The following is an 18,755-nucleotide window of genomic DNA, read 5'->3' as shown; positions in this document are numbered from 1 at the left end:
TATATAAATATATACATATATAAATATATACAATATATAAAATATATACATATATAAATATATACATATAAGGTCAGGTATGTGGGCTTCCAGGGGCTGCGCCCCTTCTAGCCCTAAGAATTTTGCCCAAGACCCAAGAGGAGGACCGAACCCCAGCCGACCAGCCGGTGATAAAAACCAAAACCGTTTTTAAAAAGTGACAGACAACTCCGTTTTTTAAAAGTGACAAAACCGTTTTTCACTATATAAGAGATATGCAAACAAAAAAAGTGACAGCCGCATGTTTTAAACTACAAAAACCGCTTTTTAACTTCACTTAAAAATGCCACGTAAGCTACGTAAGAATATACGTAAGAGGAAGAGAGCATTGAAACATCCAATAGTAAAAAACTGACACCACAACAACAGTTGCAACAACAAATGATGAATGACCCCACTATGTTGCAACCAAATGTCAAGCAACCCTATGCTCTTAAACCGAGTTATTGGTGCACAGAGTGGAGGTTTAAGAGCGGCACTTTTAGCGAAAGTGGCAGGCTATGGTGGAGCTGCAGACGGAACAGCTTATAACCCTCAAAGTTAAATGAATTTGAGTTCACTCAAAAATCAAATAACAGATGTCAAAAAGTCAAACATAGACATACAGAAAACAAATAAGTGAAAACGAAAAGAAACTAGAATATGACAGACACACAAAGAAACTCAATGAGTTAAACGTAGAGAAAAAGAAGAAAGAAGAACAACTGAAAGAACTAAGTACAGAGGAATATGCGAAAAAAGTGTCAGAAAAAGCAGCAGAAGTAGGCAAAAAATGGAACAAGATGTTATAAATTTGAAAAAACCATACTACTCAATATAAAGTACTGAAAGATGAAGAGATATAAAACAAAAAGCCCTGAAGACATATATGGATAGCGATGAGTATAAAAAAGAAGTTGAAGCAAATGTAAAGGCAGAAAAACTTTTACAGTTGCAAAACCAAACCGTACAGTATTGAAAACTTAGCACAAGAAAGTAAAAATAACGACGCAAGCCATGCAAAAAGGCAATGAAAAGCGCAGAATATATAAAAGCTAACAATGACTGGTTAGAATGCCCAAGCCAACGCTAAAGCAGCCCAACTTATAGGGTCAATAAGGACAAAAATACAAGCGGATGAAGACAGTTCAAATGAAGCTTTAATGAATGCTGACTTTAAGAATGCCTTCGAAGCTCTTCATAGTAAGGTGAAACAGTGAACGATTTCTCATCTGGAAAGAAACTGAAGTCTGAAGGTTTTCGACAAAGAGTTAAGAGAAGTAGCACAAAATATGACGAAAATAACAGATGCAGCAACGAGACAGGCAGTTCAAAGTGCCTATGACGCCGTTAGAGCAACTGTTGTGGAAAGTCAAGAAAAAGAGTTACAACAGACCAAAACAGACCTAGTAAATGCTTTCTTAAAAACGAAAAGTCAGGTAGGACATTATGCTGCAGATGGAACAATATGTGCCAGCTGGTGGAACTTATATACCAGCTGGTGGAACTTATATACTAGCTAGTGGAACTTATATACCACCAAACCCTCCAAGAGAAGCACCTGCCACCAGGACTACCTAAAACATTTACATCGTCACATGGACACAGACACAGGCATGCACAGAAACAACAACCAACACAACAACCAACAGTTCAAAACCCTGCACAGCAACAACAACCAGAGCAAGGACAACAACCAGCACAACAACCACCTCCACAACCAGCACCACAACCAAACAGTTCAAAATCCAGCACAACAACAACCACAAACAGAGCAAGGACATAAAAGAAGTAGAGAAAAAGGAAACGAAGAATTCTTAAAAATGCTTAAGGAAGATTATGGTTACCCAGATACTCTTGACTTTAGTGACAGATATAAAGAAGCTATTAGAAAGTTCAAGGAAGGAAATACTGACCCGAACCTATTTTAGCTTTATGGTTCAGCACCAAATGGGATATAATTTCAAACCTGGAAAATACAAGCTCGCTAAGGGATATGATTTAATAGGCATATCATCCAAATGACATGGATGAATTTACTCCGAGATATTTTGTGTCAGAGATAAATGATAATTCAACTATCTTCATGAAACGCGTAAAAATAGAGACGGAACGAAAGAAGAAAGGGTTATGGAATGCGGATGACTAAATAGGGAACTTGTTAAAAACGGTCTCGGAATATATGAAATGCCACCAGATGAGGTACAAGAAACTCAACAGGAAGAAGTTCAGATACAACCAGACATGGAAGAAATAGTTCAGCAACAACAGCTAGAAGAGCCTGAAGGAAACGAACAAGTCCCTCCTTTGGAAAACTAACTTCACAGAACTAGATTGAAGATTTGGAACAGCCGAAAAATCTTGACCCTCAACAAAGAGTATGCGGAGAATATGGAATCTTTCAAGAGTCTAAGAAAAATTCGGCTGACATAGTAGAAGAATATCGAAAAAATGTTCGCCGACATACAAAAAGACTCCAACATCAGATGAAAATATTCAGCATAGAATGGAAGTACTGAAAGAAAATGTACGCAAATACAACAATCCTTTTTTACTTACGAGCATATAACGTTCAATCTTGGATGAACTCGGTGAAAATAAAAGGTTAAATTTCAACAAAACATATAAAAATGAAACATTGTTTAAAGTTCATTCAGAAACCTAACCAATATGGAAACAAACCTACTTTTGTTTCTGCAGACTATGGAACTACAATGAGATGGGGTCATAAAGCTAATCCGGATAGGTGGTTCATAAACTTACAACCACAATTCCAAGAAGTTGTAGACGCAATGGAAGTGAATGGTGAACCAGATATAGCTGGTATTTTCAGCGCGGCTTTAATGCCATTGAAAGATATGAAAGATGCAGATATTTTGGACCAGTATGAAATGAACATGGCTGATGGAAATATAACACCTGACGTTCTAAAACATTTATCTCAAAGAACTACACAGAACCATAGAGATGTTATTTGGTGAAGAGTTTAGAAAGAGAGTTAGGAGAGAAGAAGGAGAAACCTATTGTACATGACCTTGCAAACGAAAGTTTACAAAATGTCATAAAAACTTACTTTGCAGACAATGAACCGAGAAGGGATGAATATTTAAGAAACTCAAATGGACAGTACCAAATGAAATGTTTAGTATTGAAAAACATGTTCCTTGACAAAATAAAACCAACTACAGAAATAAATGACGCAAGACTGAAACATTGGGTAAAAGCTTTTCCCATTCACAAAAGATATTATTTGGTAACATGGAAAGAAAACCAGAATGGCTACAAAAACAATATATTTGGAAACGAGCTTATTCCATATGGACAAGCTCTGTTTGAAGAGCTTGAACCGGAAAACTCAGGAAAGAGTCATGCAAACAATAAGCGACGACTCAAATACAAAACTATGACGAAATCTTTCTAGGATATAGGTTACCTGAGATGGGCGACCAGAGCCCAAAGGCAAAAAGGACATGGGAAATTTGCAACATACTAGGTGAAACATGATGCAAAGATGCAACAAAACTCAGTCAGGAAGAAAGTAAAGCTTGGTCCGAAACAATTATGACACATAAATCCAACTATTCTATATTTTTACCCATATGAAATGTACGCCCTCAGAATATAACGCCAACAGTTTTGGATGCCATGAACGGAAATGTTTCCGAATGGTATAACGAATGCGATAATGCCATTTAGAAGGTCAGAAATAGTTCCTGGAACTTACGAATATACAACTGCTGTTTCTTATGGAAACGTAGGTGAGTTTGGAGAAGGTTCTTTCAACAACAGTAGATATTGCTTGCGACAGGTTTCATATTATTTCTATTGACAACTCATTCTTATACGTGGAACAAGACATTGAAATAAAACCTTCTGCCAAGTTGTCTGACAAGAAAGGTTGCAATGGAATTTTCTATGTCGGATACCAATATGCTCCAGAAGTTTTCATGGGATATAAGATATATTCTAACTCTGACTTAGTTCAAACAGTAACATGGGCAAACTATGAATGGTTCGCTTTGAGAAACTCAGTACAACCACAAGCTAGAGAACAAACAGACCAGTATGCAACTATTGAGAAAATAAGAGACTTGACCCTAACGTTCCAGGAGTTTATGTTAACCTTTCTGGACAAACTGCAGCAGCAGTAACCAAAGTAAAACTGAAACTTAGAGTTCCTTTGTCATCTTTCCTCATCTTCAGGTTTTTAAGATACTTGCCAAACTGGGCAGGAAAAAATTTCTATCGAACTTACTCCAAGCAAAAAATAACTTAGTCATTGCCACCAACGCAAGACCCATTCACTATTACAGACGTAAAGGGAACAAATCAAACGTCATTCGCCGAATTTTGCAAAGACAAAGTTGACTTAGACTTTGGTTTCTCAAACCTCAACACTGAAGTAAACTATTATTTCAATGCTGCTGGAACTGCTTGGGACCCAGTTAAGTTTACATGCGAAAAAATTTGAATGCAAGAGAATAGAAAGCAGACTTGCCGTTTTATATGTTGGACCCAGATATTTCAAATGCTTTAGCTTGCCAAATATATTGCAGTTCCAACTTATGTTCCCTATACACCAAATATCTGTCAAAGACTTTGCAGGTGAAGTTGGAAACCAAAGTGCTGACCCGGGTGCAAGAACAGATATTGCTTTAACAACTGCAATGAAAACATGCAGATACTATGTTTGTACTGTTCAGACGAACTATAAATGACTATTCTTGTTTCTACAACCCTGGTATTAATATTCATATAAACATAGATGGCAAATATTATCCAAAGAAGAATATTCTACAGTTGAGGATATGAGGTCATACAACTTGACATTAGATGCTATGAACTTTAACAACACTTCACAACAACCATTTAACCCTGAAATGCAAAGTTCTATTATGCCATATGTGAAAGTATGGACTCATACAGGAGGTCAAAAAACTCAATATACAAATGGAGACCGTTCAAACTTTTGGCTTGGCATTCCATTTGCTGATCAGAAGACTTTATGGTGGTATTTCAACTGTTGGTACAGTACAAATACAATATACTGGTGACAGAGACGGTCCAGATGAATTGAGAGCAAAGAAGTTTACAAAACCATAGCACTTTTTCACGGAAGATGCTCTTTTGAAGATTCGTTCGATGAAACCTGCTGGGGCTCCTCAGATTGGCATAACGACAGCTTCCATCGAGCAGATTTTGGCAGCAGGTCAGTAAGTTGTTCTTGAACTGACTTCTCTCCGTCAAATATTGACAGTACGCCAGTTTTGACATAATATTGTATTATAAACTTACCTTTAGAAATATCTGTAAGTTTTGAAGTTATATTTTTGTCAACGTCAAGAACTTTCACCATCTCGGTTATACCAACTTTCTTTGCTTTATGAAAAATATTTTGGTTCAGCAAATATTGCTATTCTATAACATTTACCATTGTTTTGTATAAGAACTATTCTGTCAATGTATTTGTATTGTTTGTGAGTATAAACCTTGTTTTGCTTCAATTCGAAGAGATATTCGAATACGTCCATCTTTTTATTCTAAGTAAATGGTCATTTCCGAAAAATAGAAGCGTAAGTGTTTCAAAAGGTTTAATGGCGGTGGCAGATGTGAAGTTAAATTCACCAACTCAAACAAACAGTCAAAGTGTTGTTGTCAATGTCAAAGACAGAGATGTTGAAGTGGGGAAACCATACGAAGACGAAGATCGGTATAACAATTGTTCCTGTAAAAGAACAACCAACATATCCTGAAGTTAGCAGAGACTTAAGTTCTGTTGCAGATATTCGAAACGGACTACCAACAACTGAAAGACAAACTTAAAACTCAGGAGAAGATTTGTCAAGCTTTAAGTATAATGTTAAACTGGTCGAACACAACCCTGTAAAAGTGAACTCATATGTCATTGCACCTCATGAAGTTTTGAAAGAACTATTGAAACTTTTGACAGAGGCAGGACGATATAAACATCAAAGAAATAGAACCCGACATTAGTTGCTGTGGTGTTTCATATAATGTCATTGACAAGATATACGTTATGAAAGGAGGTGAAACGTTGAACTTAAAATATAGTTTCCCAGACGTTTATAAAAATATTTGACGACCACAACATTCATTAAAATTTATTTGCTAAGTAAAAATGTTCAAAACTTCTTGAAAGATGTTTGAAGAAAAATAATATAGACTTTATTTCATGTAAAGGGACTTTACACACTTTTGAACGATATGAAAGACCCTGTTTTGTTTGTTCCGTGTAGACAAAGGAAAGTTCTATGTCTTTACAAAATATTTGAACTTCTTAGACAGAGAACTTCAAGAAACGCCATGTGAAAGTTTAGATGAAGTTCTTCTCCACTTTCAGAAAAACTTTTAAATATATATAAATGGCAGAAGAACATAATGGTTTTATACTATTACGACTAAAAACCCTGAGTCATATAATTCTATAACAACAAACTTACAAAGTCCTCAAGGACGATATTGTAAAACTAACCTTAAACACAATGACGAGAACGTCAATTTGACAGACTCAAGTTTCGAATTAGAGACCAACTTTCATCAGCATAGTATATGTGCGCAAACTACTGCATAATGGTATGCTTATCTTTTCATTTTAAAAAATAACGTATTTGAATAATTTCGTAAAAAATTAGAATTACTCGATATTAAGCATATTGCTTTTCTATCATATATGCTTATATTCTACAATAGTGTTACCAAACATCGGGCAACATCATACGTATAATACAACTTTTTCGTACTTCTTTATCGAATTTAAATAGAACTAAGTTTTTATTTTAAATAAAAGAGAAATAATTCTAATTTATAATCTCATTATTAATTTATTCTCATTTTAATATTTCATCGATTTTTTATTATCGATATTCAATACAAATGAATTCATATTATAATAGTATCTAGTATAACTAGGTATTCTATCACAGTATTTCTTCAATTTATTATAATATTTCAGCATTTTTTAGTTTCAATGCTGATTTGTTCCTTAGCTTGTAAACTATAGTTACTTTATATCTTCGGCTATTATCCTATTCAACTTAGACGTAAAAAATTAAATAACGTATAAATATAATTTTAATGGTAAAAGATTAAATGTTTATTCCGTATGTAATGTGATTTGATTTGGATGGTAAGATAAGTTTCGGTATAGTTTTTGTTAATTGATTAAGAATTGTTGAATAAAATTCTGGAACTTCGTCAATTTCTTTGATTCCCTCTTCCTCGCAATACAACTCCATATCATTAACTTGTATTTAAAGGCTTCCATATACAAAACTATATATAATGTTTGAAAGTTAAATCCAATCTTTTTCTATTTCGAGAAAGGGACAAACTATCCAGTGTCACTTTTCAAAGGAATAAAAAAAATAATAAAGATGAAATAATAACATGAAATCTTATATAAATATAATTTTATCTAAATAGATAAATGAATTAAGCAGTTTACAGTTATATATATTTAATGAGAGACAATATCTAGTTCTATGGTAGAAATGGCTCTTAGACTCAAATAAGTAACACAGATAGAAAGTACTCAGTATAACAATTATATATGTACACTCAAAGTTAGTCGCTGCTAAAATCTTAACCTTGCATTTCGGGAAAATCTGACAAATGGCTCTTAGACTCAAATAAGTAACACAGATAGAAAGTACTCAGTATAACAATTATATATGTACACTCAAAGTTAGTCGCTGCTAAAATCTTAACCTTGCATTTCGGGAAAATCTGACAAATGGCTCTTAGACTTGTTTTGATAATTAATTCTTCAATTATATTATAATTTATAACAAATTTCCTCAAACTATCTGTATGTCATTCAATTCCCGGCCACTACATTCAATGATGGACCATTTCCTTCAAATTTTGAAATACCTTATTCAATTTGTTGTATGGAGCCCGTGATATTCAACACTATGGAGCTCCTCCAGTTTGGTATCCAAGAAGAGATAAAAGCTAGCATGGGCTACTCTCAAAAATGCTTGAAGCAATATATTCAAGTTTGCAACAAGGATCAATAGATTCAAATCTTGTTTATTGTACTTTAAAGGTACTTTTAAAAAAGAAACAATTAATGTAAAAGATTCAAATAATTTTTTATTATTATTTTATTAATTTTTTAAATAAGGTTAATAAAAGTGACACTGGATAGTTTGTCCCACACTCTTCTATTTCTAAAAAAATTGAGACCTAAACACGAGATAGCTTTCAGAAAATTTTCAGGGACATTTTTAATCATTTTTTTATTTATTGTAATATCTTTGTTATTAAATTTGAATTGTTTAATATTTGAATGTATAGAATTGAATAGTAATAATTTTAGTTTTAATACATAGCTAATTGCTAAGCAAAATAATTAATTTATTGTAATTTTGACATGTAAACTAAAGGGGAATTTAGCCGGCCAAATATATGTCACTTTTGACTTCACCTCACTTCCACCATTTCGTCTTATGACAAAATATAAGTTAGTTTAAACATATATTGCTATATCTCATGATCTTACTTAGTACTTTTAAAGTTAATTTCAGAAAAAATTTGACACAATGGTATCCGGCACATACAAGTGGTGTACAACCAAATCTTCGACTCGTTGAACTTGTCATCGAGTTATATTCCAGTGTTGTTCCTTCATTCCTGATTAAGTTGCAAATTAAAGGTCTGGATTCAGAGAGAAGTGTTAAAGTTATCAAAAAAGTCACAAGAGATTTCGAAGAAATGACACAATTTAAAAAAGTCGAATGCATCAGTATGCTTGAAGCTGTTCAGAAAGGTCTGAAAAATGATACACTTGATCCCAACATTGTTTACTCAACATTAAAAATATTATTGCAAAGAAAACATTTGATTTAATAAACATTTAATTTATTATAATTAATTTTTTATTACAGTATAGTAAAAAATGCTATAAATAAATTATTATATTTTATTAAAATGTGACTTTTAATAGTAAGTGAATAAAATAAATCAGGAATTGGGAAAGAAATAAGGTTAATTAAAAATAATGAAAATTACAAGTTTAAGGTTAATGAAAAGTGACAATGGGCGAGTTTGTCCCCCATTCGATTTGAATTTTGTTAACTCTTTTCAAAATCACTTCATTTTTATGATTTCGGTGGACTTAGAGGAGCTTATTGCTTTTGGTATTAAACAGGAAGTCAAGGGCGGTGTCCCATACAGAAGAAGAACGGGATCTCCAAAGCAATATGTCACTTATTCATGTTCGTATCCCCTATGCAAGGCAAAATTTAGGGTTGAAGAACAAAATGGAGTGTTTACTATAAGCAAAGTTAATGAAGAACATTGCCATCATATAGGAGTTGAAATGGGTTCACATTACGCGAGTAAATTTTATCAAAAATGGATCGAACTTTATATTAAAAACGGTGGAAAGCAATTTCTTGCTCAAAAAGCATTTTTTGATAAGTTCGGAATTGATACGAATAACAAAGAAACGATGAAACTTTTCGCGCAGTCTACTGATGCTTTAAAGCACAAATTTTATCGCCTTGATGAGATTATTGCACAAAGATTATCAAACGATCCTTACACTTCTTTGGAAGCATTTTTGAATAATTTACAGGAAGAGTGCCCAGATGATCTCGTTCAATTTGATTACAATGGAGATTTTTCCGAGTTTACAATCATATATGCACCTTTTGCTGCAAAAGAATTGGTGCATAGCATTGATAACCCTCTCCACGTCGATTCCACTCATTCTTTAATTAAAGGAAAGATCCAATTGTTTGCAGTAACAATGAAAACAAGTCAAAACACAATTTTCCCCTTTTGCTATTTTTTAGTGAACCCTCAGACATCTGAAAAAATTCAAGAATGTTTGGTGAAATTCTGTGAGTTTGCGCACCTGGATCCACAGCATTGGAGCGCTGACTGTGCGCTAAACATTGCTCGCGCAATTGAGGACGGATTTCCTCTTGCGCAGCTCAGTTGGTGCTGTGCATGTTTTACGCGCATGTGCAAAAGTTGGAAGCTATTTTGACAATCCACGGAATTTTGAGAACTTCTATTTAGCACTGGACTTTTTGACATTACGTGCAGATGCAACGAATGCAGAAAAGCTGGCTGAAGAGTCTGATGAAACATATGAGTTCTTGACAACAATGTTAGAAGAAGAAGAACCGCGCGCTTTGAAGTATTTCGATAAACAATGGAGAAGAACCAAAGAACATTGGATGATGTTATATCGTGGAGAAGGTGATTCCACGAATAACATTGCGGAATCACACTTTCATCAATTAAAGCAAACATTTTTCTTGGGTAAGAAAAATGAGCGCATTGATGACATCGTCATAACTCTCATCACTGTTGTGATTCCAAATGTGATTATTAAGGTTCAAGTCGCTAATGTTTTGAATGAAAAAAGAGCAGTAAGAATTCTTACAAGGGCAGATAATCAGATTGTTGAGCAAAGAGCTTCAAAACACGATGAATGTTTGAAATTAATTCAACACATTTTGGAAATTGTCGAAAGCCGAAGGATTGAACCTAGTGTCCTTATTCCATCTTTGAAGGCAATATTAAATTTGGCACAAAGAAGTTTAAAGGAAGAGTAAGCAAGATTAGATAATTTGGACTTTTTTTAAAATTAATGAATAAACAGTATATTTTTGAAGTGTAAGCTTATTTACCTGAAGCTATATTACTTAATATAACATTCAAAGTATTATTGCTATTTATTGGAGAACAAATTTATGTAATTTTCACATGAAAATTGATAAATTTGTATTTCCTTATGATAATCAATTTTTGTATTTGTAGAGAGTCTCCCTGCATGATATCAAGACTTGGCTATAAGTCTTTATCCATTTTTGAAAATTGTATTGTAAATTGTAAGAATTTCTGAATACTACTACTATAAAATATAATTGCTTATCAATGTATATTCTCCCTGCATGATATCAAGACTTGGCTATAAGTCTTTATCCATTTTTGAAAATTGTATTGTAAATTGTAAGAATTTCTGAATACTACTACTATAAAATATAATTGCTTATCAATGTATATTCTCCCTGCATGATATCAAGACTTGGCTATAAGTCTTTATCCATTTTTGAAAATTGTATTGTAAATTGTAAGAATTTCTGAATACTACTACTATAAAATATAATTGCTTATCAATGTATATTCTCCCTGCATGATATCAAGACTTGGCTATAAGTCTTTATCCATTTTTGAAAATTGTATTGTAAATTGTAAGAATTTCTGAATACTACTACTATAAAATATAATTGCTTATCAATGTATATTCTCCCTGCATGATATCAAGACTTGGCTATAAGTCTCTATTCATTATGAGTATGACCCCATTTTTTTACAAAAAGTGCCGAATTGCAACTTTGTCCCAATCTCGATATTTTTTTTAATTGAAAAACGTTAATATCTGATATTTTGAAGTTTGTAATATTTGTTAGTATCTTAAATTATTGAATGCATACGTTTTTTATGTTCTCAATTTTAAAAAAAATTGTGAAGAATTTAGTTTTTTGGAGATGGATGTTTAATATTTGTGAGTGAGAATGCAAGCAGGAGTTTGGTACTTTAAGGCTAGGTTGAGATAGATTTCCCATTATATTATCTGTGAATATATTGTTTGAAAATTCAAGATATAAAAATATATTATCAAAAAATTTTATATTTTTAAATACAATAGGGTGGAAGTATAGTACGATGAGATAGCAATGATATATTTTATAATGGGAGGTAATCTGAAGATAAGTAGCAAATTTTATGCGATTTTGATTGGGAGTTGGAGGGTGTGAGTACTATAGCATGTAATAGTATCTCACACCCTCCAATTCTTCCTATGGCGCCGAAAAATTTTTGGTGAAATGCGACGACATTTCACCAAAAATTTTCGGTGCCATATAGAGAACTATAGTCTGCGAGGTACTGATTCTATCTATGTACCTCGCAGACCATAGTTCTCAGCCAAAATGTCAAAAATTTTGGAAATTCGAAATAATTTTTTTGAGAAAAAATTAACCGTTTAACATTGCCAAAAATCTAAAAAACTCACAATTTTTTTAAATTGATAACCCTCAAACCGTTTCCAATCAATAATTTGAGAGTCTATATGATAATGTAAAAGTTAAAACATTCAAGTATTTAAGTATTTCTTTAAAATATTAAGTTTTTTATTTTTCCAATAAAATTCTAATATCAAATATTTTTATTTAACGATTAATTTTATTTATATTTTTATAGTTTTTTTAAGAAAAAATATTGTTAGGGTTTTATGGATTTTCAATTAATATACAAGATAATTCATGAATGTATATATTTCCAAGTTTTTAAGGACGCAACACTTTACATTTGTAAACTGTCAAAAATGAAGTCACGCTATTTTTCATGCATTACATGCCATTTGTATCTGTCGATAGTTGTTCTAGTTCTATAGTCATTTAAGAGCGTAATTCTTCGTTTGACTTTTTCAATCACAAAGTCAGCGAAAAATCTCGCTCTTAAATGGCTAAAAACGGTAGGAATGATTTTGTCTGAATGATATTGATGAATATTTTGTTCCACATGACCGAGCTCCCAAGAGACAATCAAGAATTTGGGAGATTTTTGGAAGTTCGGTCATGAGGATTGTACTTGCAGGCCCAGACTATACTTTGGTCAGGGCTTCGTATTTCATTGTTCCCAGGACCGGATTCTCCACTGAAAATATACGTTATTTTTTATTTTTCTATGAAAAAATAGTTTTTCATTTTTATAATACTATATAGTTTACTACTTGATAGATCGTCTATTTTCTATTCCGTATGATTCGGAATCTTTGCATTCCAAAAATTCGTTTTCTGCTTTCAGAACGCGAAAATATGAACCATATGATGAGATAAACAAGAATGTTATGTTTTTATTATTTATTTATTTATTTATTTATTTATTTATTTATTTATTTATTTATTTATTATTTATTTATTTATTTATTTATTTATTTATTTATTTATTTATTTATTTATTTATTTATTTATTTATTTATTTATTTATTTATTTATTTATTTATTTATTATTTATTTATTTATTTATTTATTTATTTATTTATTTATTTATTTATTTATTATTTATTTATTTATTTATTTATTTATTTATTTTATTTATTTATTTATTTATTTATATTTATTTATTTTATTTATTTATTTATTTATTTATTTATTTATTTATTTATTTATTTATTTATTTATTTATTTCAATTTTCACCACAACTTTACAATGAGCTAACAAATACATAGTATACTAGAATCAAAATCTCGAGCACAAAAGTGACATTGAATACTTGTAAGTATAGAATTTCCATGTAAACTATTCATTTCTATCGTTTTTTGTAGTCCACATTTCCTCACTCTCGATTTTACTCATAAAAATATTTAAAAATCACTATACAATATATAATATATATATATTTATATGGTTAAAACAATGTTATTTTGCGAGATTTCATCTGAAATTAAAATTAGGGATTTTTTGGGAAGACTACAAAATTGTGCGGCCAAATTGCCACCATTTTGTAAAGTAGTTTTTTGACATACAGTGCAATTGCAGGGGACGTGTTTCAAAAAAAATTTAATGGTTGTGTGAGAGACCTTATTCCCTTACAGGAGCTCCAGAGCTCCCAATCCCTACGAAAGGGAGCTCCGGAGCTCCTGAATCTGTATCAGCAGAGGCCCTTTACCATTTGGGCCTCTGCTGATTTAAGATCAAAGCAGCCTTCTGCTTTTCAGGAGCTCCAGAGCTCCCAATCCTACGAAAGGGAGCTCCGGAGCTCCTGAATCTGTATCAGCAGAGGCCCAAATGGTAAAGGGCCTCTGCTGATCAGAAGAATAAGGCAGCCATTCTACCTCTTCAGGAGCTCCAGAACTCCGTTTCCTCAAGATCAGGAGTGATGGAGTTCCTCACTTTCGATTTGTTAAAGCCTGTTCTTTTGGGAACAGTGTAATGCATGAAAAATAGCGTGACTTCATTTTTGACAGTTTACAAATGTAAAGTGTTGCGTCCTTAAAAACTTGGAAATATATACATTCATGAATTATCTTGTATATTAATTGAAAATCCATAAAACCCTAACAATATTTTTTCTTAAAAAAACTATAAAAATATAAATAAAATTAATCGTTAAATAAAAATATTTGATATTAGAATTTTATTGGAAAAATAAAAAACTTAATATTTTAAAGAAATACTTAAATACTTGAATGTTTTAACTTTTACATTATCATATAGACTCTCAAATTATTGATTGGAAACGGTTTGAGGGTTATCAATTTAAAAAAATTGTGAGTTTTTTAGATTTTTGGCAATGTTAAACGGTTAATTTTTTCTCAAAAAAATTATTTCGAATTTCCAAAATTTTTGACATTTTGGCTGAGAACTATGGTCTGCGAGGTACATAGATAGAATCAGTACCTCGCAGACTATAGTTCTCTATATGGCACCGAAAATTTTTGGTGAAATGTCGTCGCATTTCACCAAAAATTTTTCGGCGCCATAGGAAGAATTGGAGGGTGTGAGATACTATTACATGCTATAGTACTCACACCCTCCAACTCCCAATCAAAATCGCATAAAATTTGCTACTTATCTTCAGATTACCTCCCATTATAAAATATATCATTGCTATCTCATCGTACTATACTTCCACCCTATTGTATTTAAAAATATAAAATTTTTTGATAATATATTTTTATATCTTGAATTTTCAAACAATATATTCACAGATAATATAATGGGAAATCTATCTCAACCTAGCCTTAAAGTACCAAACTCCTGCTTGCATTCTCACTCACAAATATTAAACATCCATCTCAGTACAGTATACATTGTGCGTCGCCTGTAGCCTACAGCTACAGGCACCGGCACAATGAAAAAGTGACACTATACGGGCACTAATTATTATGGACGCCATAATGAGACGTGCCTTTAGTGGCGAAGAAACAGCCTGACGTACAACTGGGGGATTCTTATTCGCACCAATTGATATGGATGATGTTCCAACTGATAAGAGACAAAGGATCCAGAAGAGGATCGAGATCATGACAAAGATCATAAGAAACCAAGATCACATTATAAGTAAGCAATACTCGCAAATACAAAGAACGAAGAGAACAATGAAAATGATCGAGTATGCAATAGAACAAAGAATTGAAGCACGCAGTCTGGTGCCTTGGTAACTTCTAAAGATCCCCACAAACAGTTAAGAATAAATACTTTTTTTCACTGGAAAAAAAATGATATTTTTTTATAAAGATAAGTATTTAATTACAGTAGTCAACAAGTGGCTTCTTTCTTTGTATGATGAGTTTGCAGTAATGAAGCGTTCGTGCCACATATCAGACTGCCTTCCCAACTGATCAACTCGAGATCTGAGATCAGAGATCTCTTCATCTTTGTAGTCGAGCTTGGTCTTGAGTAATGTTATGAACTCATTCTTCTGTTGTAGTTCCTCCGCCTGCTTTGTGATCTGCTGCTTTAGTTCCTCGAGAGCTACGTTTGACTCCTCCAGCTGCTTCAAATACTTGTGGCTGGTCTTGATTAAACGTAGAACTCGAGGAGTAGCTTGTGGACCCGTTTTCTTTGCCGTTTGCTTGTGATCGAGATCTGGGATCTTGATCTCGGTCTTCGGACTCTCGCCACCCATCAATATTTCCTCGTCGCCAGAGGACTGTTCTTCAGTCACCTCTGGCTTCTGGATGGCAACAGCCTTAGCAGGAGCTGTGTTGTTCGCTTCCATTAAAAAATGTTGTGCATGAAAAATAGTGTGACTTCATTTTTGACAAAAAGTGACACTATTTCTGATGGTTTTGTCATTTATTTGTCAGATTTATAAATGGATAATAATGCTGTAAATCAGATATTAATTAAAAATATTTAAGATTTATGTTCGAATTGAAAAGCAAAATGATATTTTTGAGTAGGTGACAAAAGTGCATACTCTTAAATTAACCTTAAATGTTGATTTTTCGATATTTTCGGTATTAACCTTATTGTAAATTTTTCCGGTGATAAATTTATCACACTGAGGTTATTTTTCCGGTGAGATTTTTAACCTTGATTTAATGAAATGAGTTTGGTAGAATTTACGAAAAAGTGACACTTAAACTTAAATTTCCAAACACTATTTTTTGATTGTATTTTGTTATTTATATATTTATATATATATATGTATATATTTATATATCTATATATTTATATATCTATATATTTATATATGTATATATTTATATATGTATATATTTATATATCTATATATTTATATATCTATATATTTATATATCTATATATTTATATATGTATATATTTATATATGTATATATTTATATATGTATATATTTATATATGTATATATTTATATATGTATATATTTATATATGTATACATTTATATATGTATATATTTATATATGTATACATTTATATATGTATACATTTATATATGTATATATTTATATATGTATATGTAATGCATGAAAATTCGGTTCACTTCATTTTTGACACTTTACATATCGGATGTATTATCTAAGAATTATATTATAAAATAATAATTTTGTGTTTTATAAGTTTATTTGTATAAATTGATTCCTTCGCAAACAGCGGGAAACGTTGTCTGAATAGTTTAACATTCAGACAAAGTTTCCCGCTGTCAGAGAGGGAATGGAAGGGTAAGAGGTATATATTCATAATGTATACCTCTTACCCTTTCATTCCCTCGAGAAAGTTCAAAAACTTGGGTGCAATCAGTTCTGATTGCACCCAAGTTTTTGAACTTTGTATAAGGAATTGTTGGCTATGATGTACTGATCATGAATCAGTACATCATAGCCAACAATTCCTTCGCAAACAGCGGGAAACTTTGTCCGAATAGTTTAACATTCAGACAAAGTTTCCCGCTGTCAGAGAGGGAATGGAAGGGTAAGAGGTATATATTCATAATGTATACCTCTTACCCTTTCATTCCCTCGAGAAAGTTCAAAAACTTGGGTGCAATCAGTTCTGATTGCACCCAAGTTTTTGAACTTTGTATAAGGAATTGTTGGCTATGATGTACTGATCATGAATCAGTACATCATAGCCAACAATTCCTTCGCAAACAGCGGGAAATTTGTCTGATTCCACACTAATTTTATTAATTTATCTAAACTTTTATCCTCGTCTACAATTTAATCATCAATAATTATCTCTTGTTCTATTTCACTATTATATATATATATATATATTTATATGATTTGATTTAAAAAAAATAAATAAATAAATTAATAAATCATTTACTCAAATATATCAAAAGTTTTATTTTTATATATAAAGATAACTACTTTTAAAAAAAATACCCTATATATTTTTGCCATGTAAACTATTTTTGCCATGTAAATATGTCACTTTTGTCAGAAGTGAAGTGAACCGAATTTTCATGCACAACATTTATATATGTATATATTATATATTATATATTTATATATGTATATATTTATATATGTATATATTTATATATGTATATATTTATATATGTATATATTTATATGTATATATTTATATATGTATATATTTATATATGTATATATTTATATATGTATATATTTATATATGAATAAATAATACATCAAACTAGTTTTAGAGTTGATAGTAAGAAGCGAAGAACACTACCAGTAAGATACAGCAGTAGTAGCTGCTTCATGCTGCATTGAGTATTGTTGAATAATTTGAAGTAGTGGTTTTTGAAATCAGCACCCCTATGAGAGCGCTGGCGACCGAAACACGACTAGTAAGATTGTGTATTAGAAACTGCTTCATGCTGTGTTGAGTAAGCCTCGATTTCTTTATCAGACCACCTTTAAATTAACCACTCACATTCTCACTGTGGTCCATCTAAAATTTGTAAACTTTATGACATAAATTATATTATATGCAGGATCCCACCTATTACTTAATCTTTTTGGAATAAATGTTTTATAATATTTATCGATTGATTGTAATTTTTTGTATAAAAAAGTTTTTTATTTATATTAAAAATATATTCGGTTAATGATATTATCTTATAATTTGTAAATAAATCTAGTAATAAAATAACTTTAATAGTTGGTGTCACTTTTTCGAAAATTCTGGTTTTTTCATTGTAAATTTTTCCGGTGATAAATTTATCACACTGAGGTTATTTTTCCGGTGAGATTTTTATCCTTGATTTAATGAAATTAATATATATAAATTTTATTATTTTTAATTTCGAATGAGTATAATAAAATATTTTTTATGTGTTTTTGTTTTTGATGTGATTTGAATGAGAAAGGGACAGACTAGCCCATTGTCACTTTTTAATTTAGCAAATGAACGCTTATGGAGTGGAGTTTTTGGGTAAATCTGATTTGCTTATAAATGAAATAAAATCAAAAGAAACCATATTGGCATTATATTATGCAAAAATAAATGATCTTACTTAGTACTTTTAAAGTTAATTTCAGAAAAAATTTGACACAATGGTATCCGGCACATACAAGTGGTGTACAACCAAAATATAAGTTGGTTTAAACATATATTGCTATATCTCATGATCTTACTTAGTACTTTTAAAGTTAATTTCAGAAAAAATTTGACACAATGGTATCCGGCACATACAAGTGGTGTACAACCAAAATATAAGTTAGTTTAAACATATATTGCTATATCTCATGATCTTACTTAGTACTTTTAAAGTTAATTTCAGAAAAAATT

At 31.4% G+C, this 18,755-nt stretch overlaps 2 protein-coding genes and 1 pseudogene across 3 annotated transcripts, besides 14 other annotated features; 2 read left to right on the top strand and 1 right to left on the bottom strand.

The window, feature by feature from the left end:
• Window positions 1-2,648: 2,648 nt before the first annotated feature.
• TVAGG3_0067280 (protein of unknown function, DUF4106 family) lies at window positions 2,649-2,999 on the top strand (the record flags this gene model as incomplete). The annotated part of the gene is made up of 1 exon (XM_051221539.1): window positions 2,649-2,999. The coding sequence occupies one exon, from the start codon at window positions 2,649-2,651 to the stop codon at window positions 2,997-2,999; it is 351 nt and encodes a 116-aa protein (XP_051106525.1).
• A 676-nt stretch (window positions 3,000-3,675) lies between these two features.
• Window positions 3,676-5,193: a mobile genetic element.
• A 1,832-nt stretch (window positions 5,194-7,025) lies between these two features.
• Window positions 7,026-7,054: a mobile genetic element.
• Window positions 7,026-7,054: a terminal%2Cinverted (terminal inverted repeat of ISTv1 transposon ID:TVAGG3_0067260).
• Window positions 7,055-7,355: 301 nt separating this feature from the next.
• Window positions 7,356-8,202: a mobile genetic element.
• A 291-nt stretch (window positions 8,203-8,493) lies between these two features.
• Window positions 8,494-9,100: a mobile genetic element.
• Window positions 9,064-9,100: a terminal%2Cinverted (terminal inverted repeat of MuDR-5_TvMULE4 transposon ID:TVAGG3_0067240).
• Window positions 9,101-11,406: a mobile genetic element.
• On the top strand, window positions 9,143-10,610 carry TVAGG3_0067230 (annotated as a pseudogene). Its single transcript has one exon. A coding segment is annotated over exon 1 (1,468 nt).
• A 1,309-nt stretch (window positions 11,407-12,715) lies between the features above and the next one.
• Window positions 12,716-12,877: a mobile genetic element.
• Window positions 12,878-13,599: 722 nt separating this feature from the next.
• Window positions 13,600-13,914: a mobile genetic element.
• Window positions 13,915-15,295: 1,381 nt separating this feature from the next.
• On the bottom strand, window positions 15,296-15,787 carry TVAGG3_0067190 (single helix bin domain-containing protein; the record flags this gene model as incomplete). The annotated part of the gene is made up of 1 exon (XM_051221538.1): window positions 15,296-15,787. One exon carries the CDS (start codon window positions 15,785-15,787, stop codon window positions 15,296-15,298), a length of 492 nt encoding a protein of 163 aa, XP_051106524.1.
• Window positions 15,788-15,965: 178 nt separating this feature from the next.
• Window positions 15,966-16,119: a mobile genetic element.
• A 511-nt stretch (window positions 16,120-16,630) lies between these two features.
• Window positions 16,631-17,162: a mobile genetic element.
• A 973-nt stretch (window positions 17,163-18,135) lies between these two features.
• Window positions 18,136-18,326: a mobile genetic element.
• Window positions 18,327-18,364: a terminal%2Cinverted (terminal inverted repeat of MuDR-5_TvMULE4 transposon ID:TVAGG3_0067150).
• Window positions 18,327-18,755: a mobile genetic element.

Source organism: Trichomonas vaginalis, chromosome IV, assembly GCF_026262505.1.
Source record: "Trichomonas vaginalis G3 chromosome IV, whole genome shotgun sequence".
In the NCBI taxonomy this organism is placed as follows: Eukaryota; Parabasalia; order Trichomonadida; family Trichomonadidae; genus Trichomonas; species Trichomonas vaginalis.
This window is presented reverse-complemented; position numbering and strand designations above follow the sequence as displayed.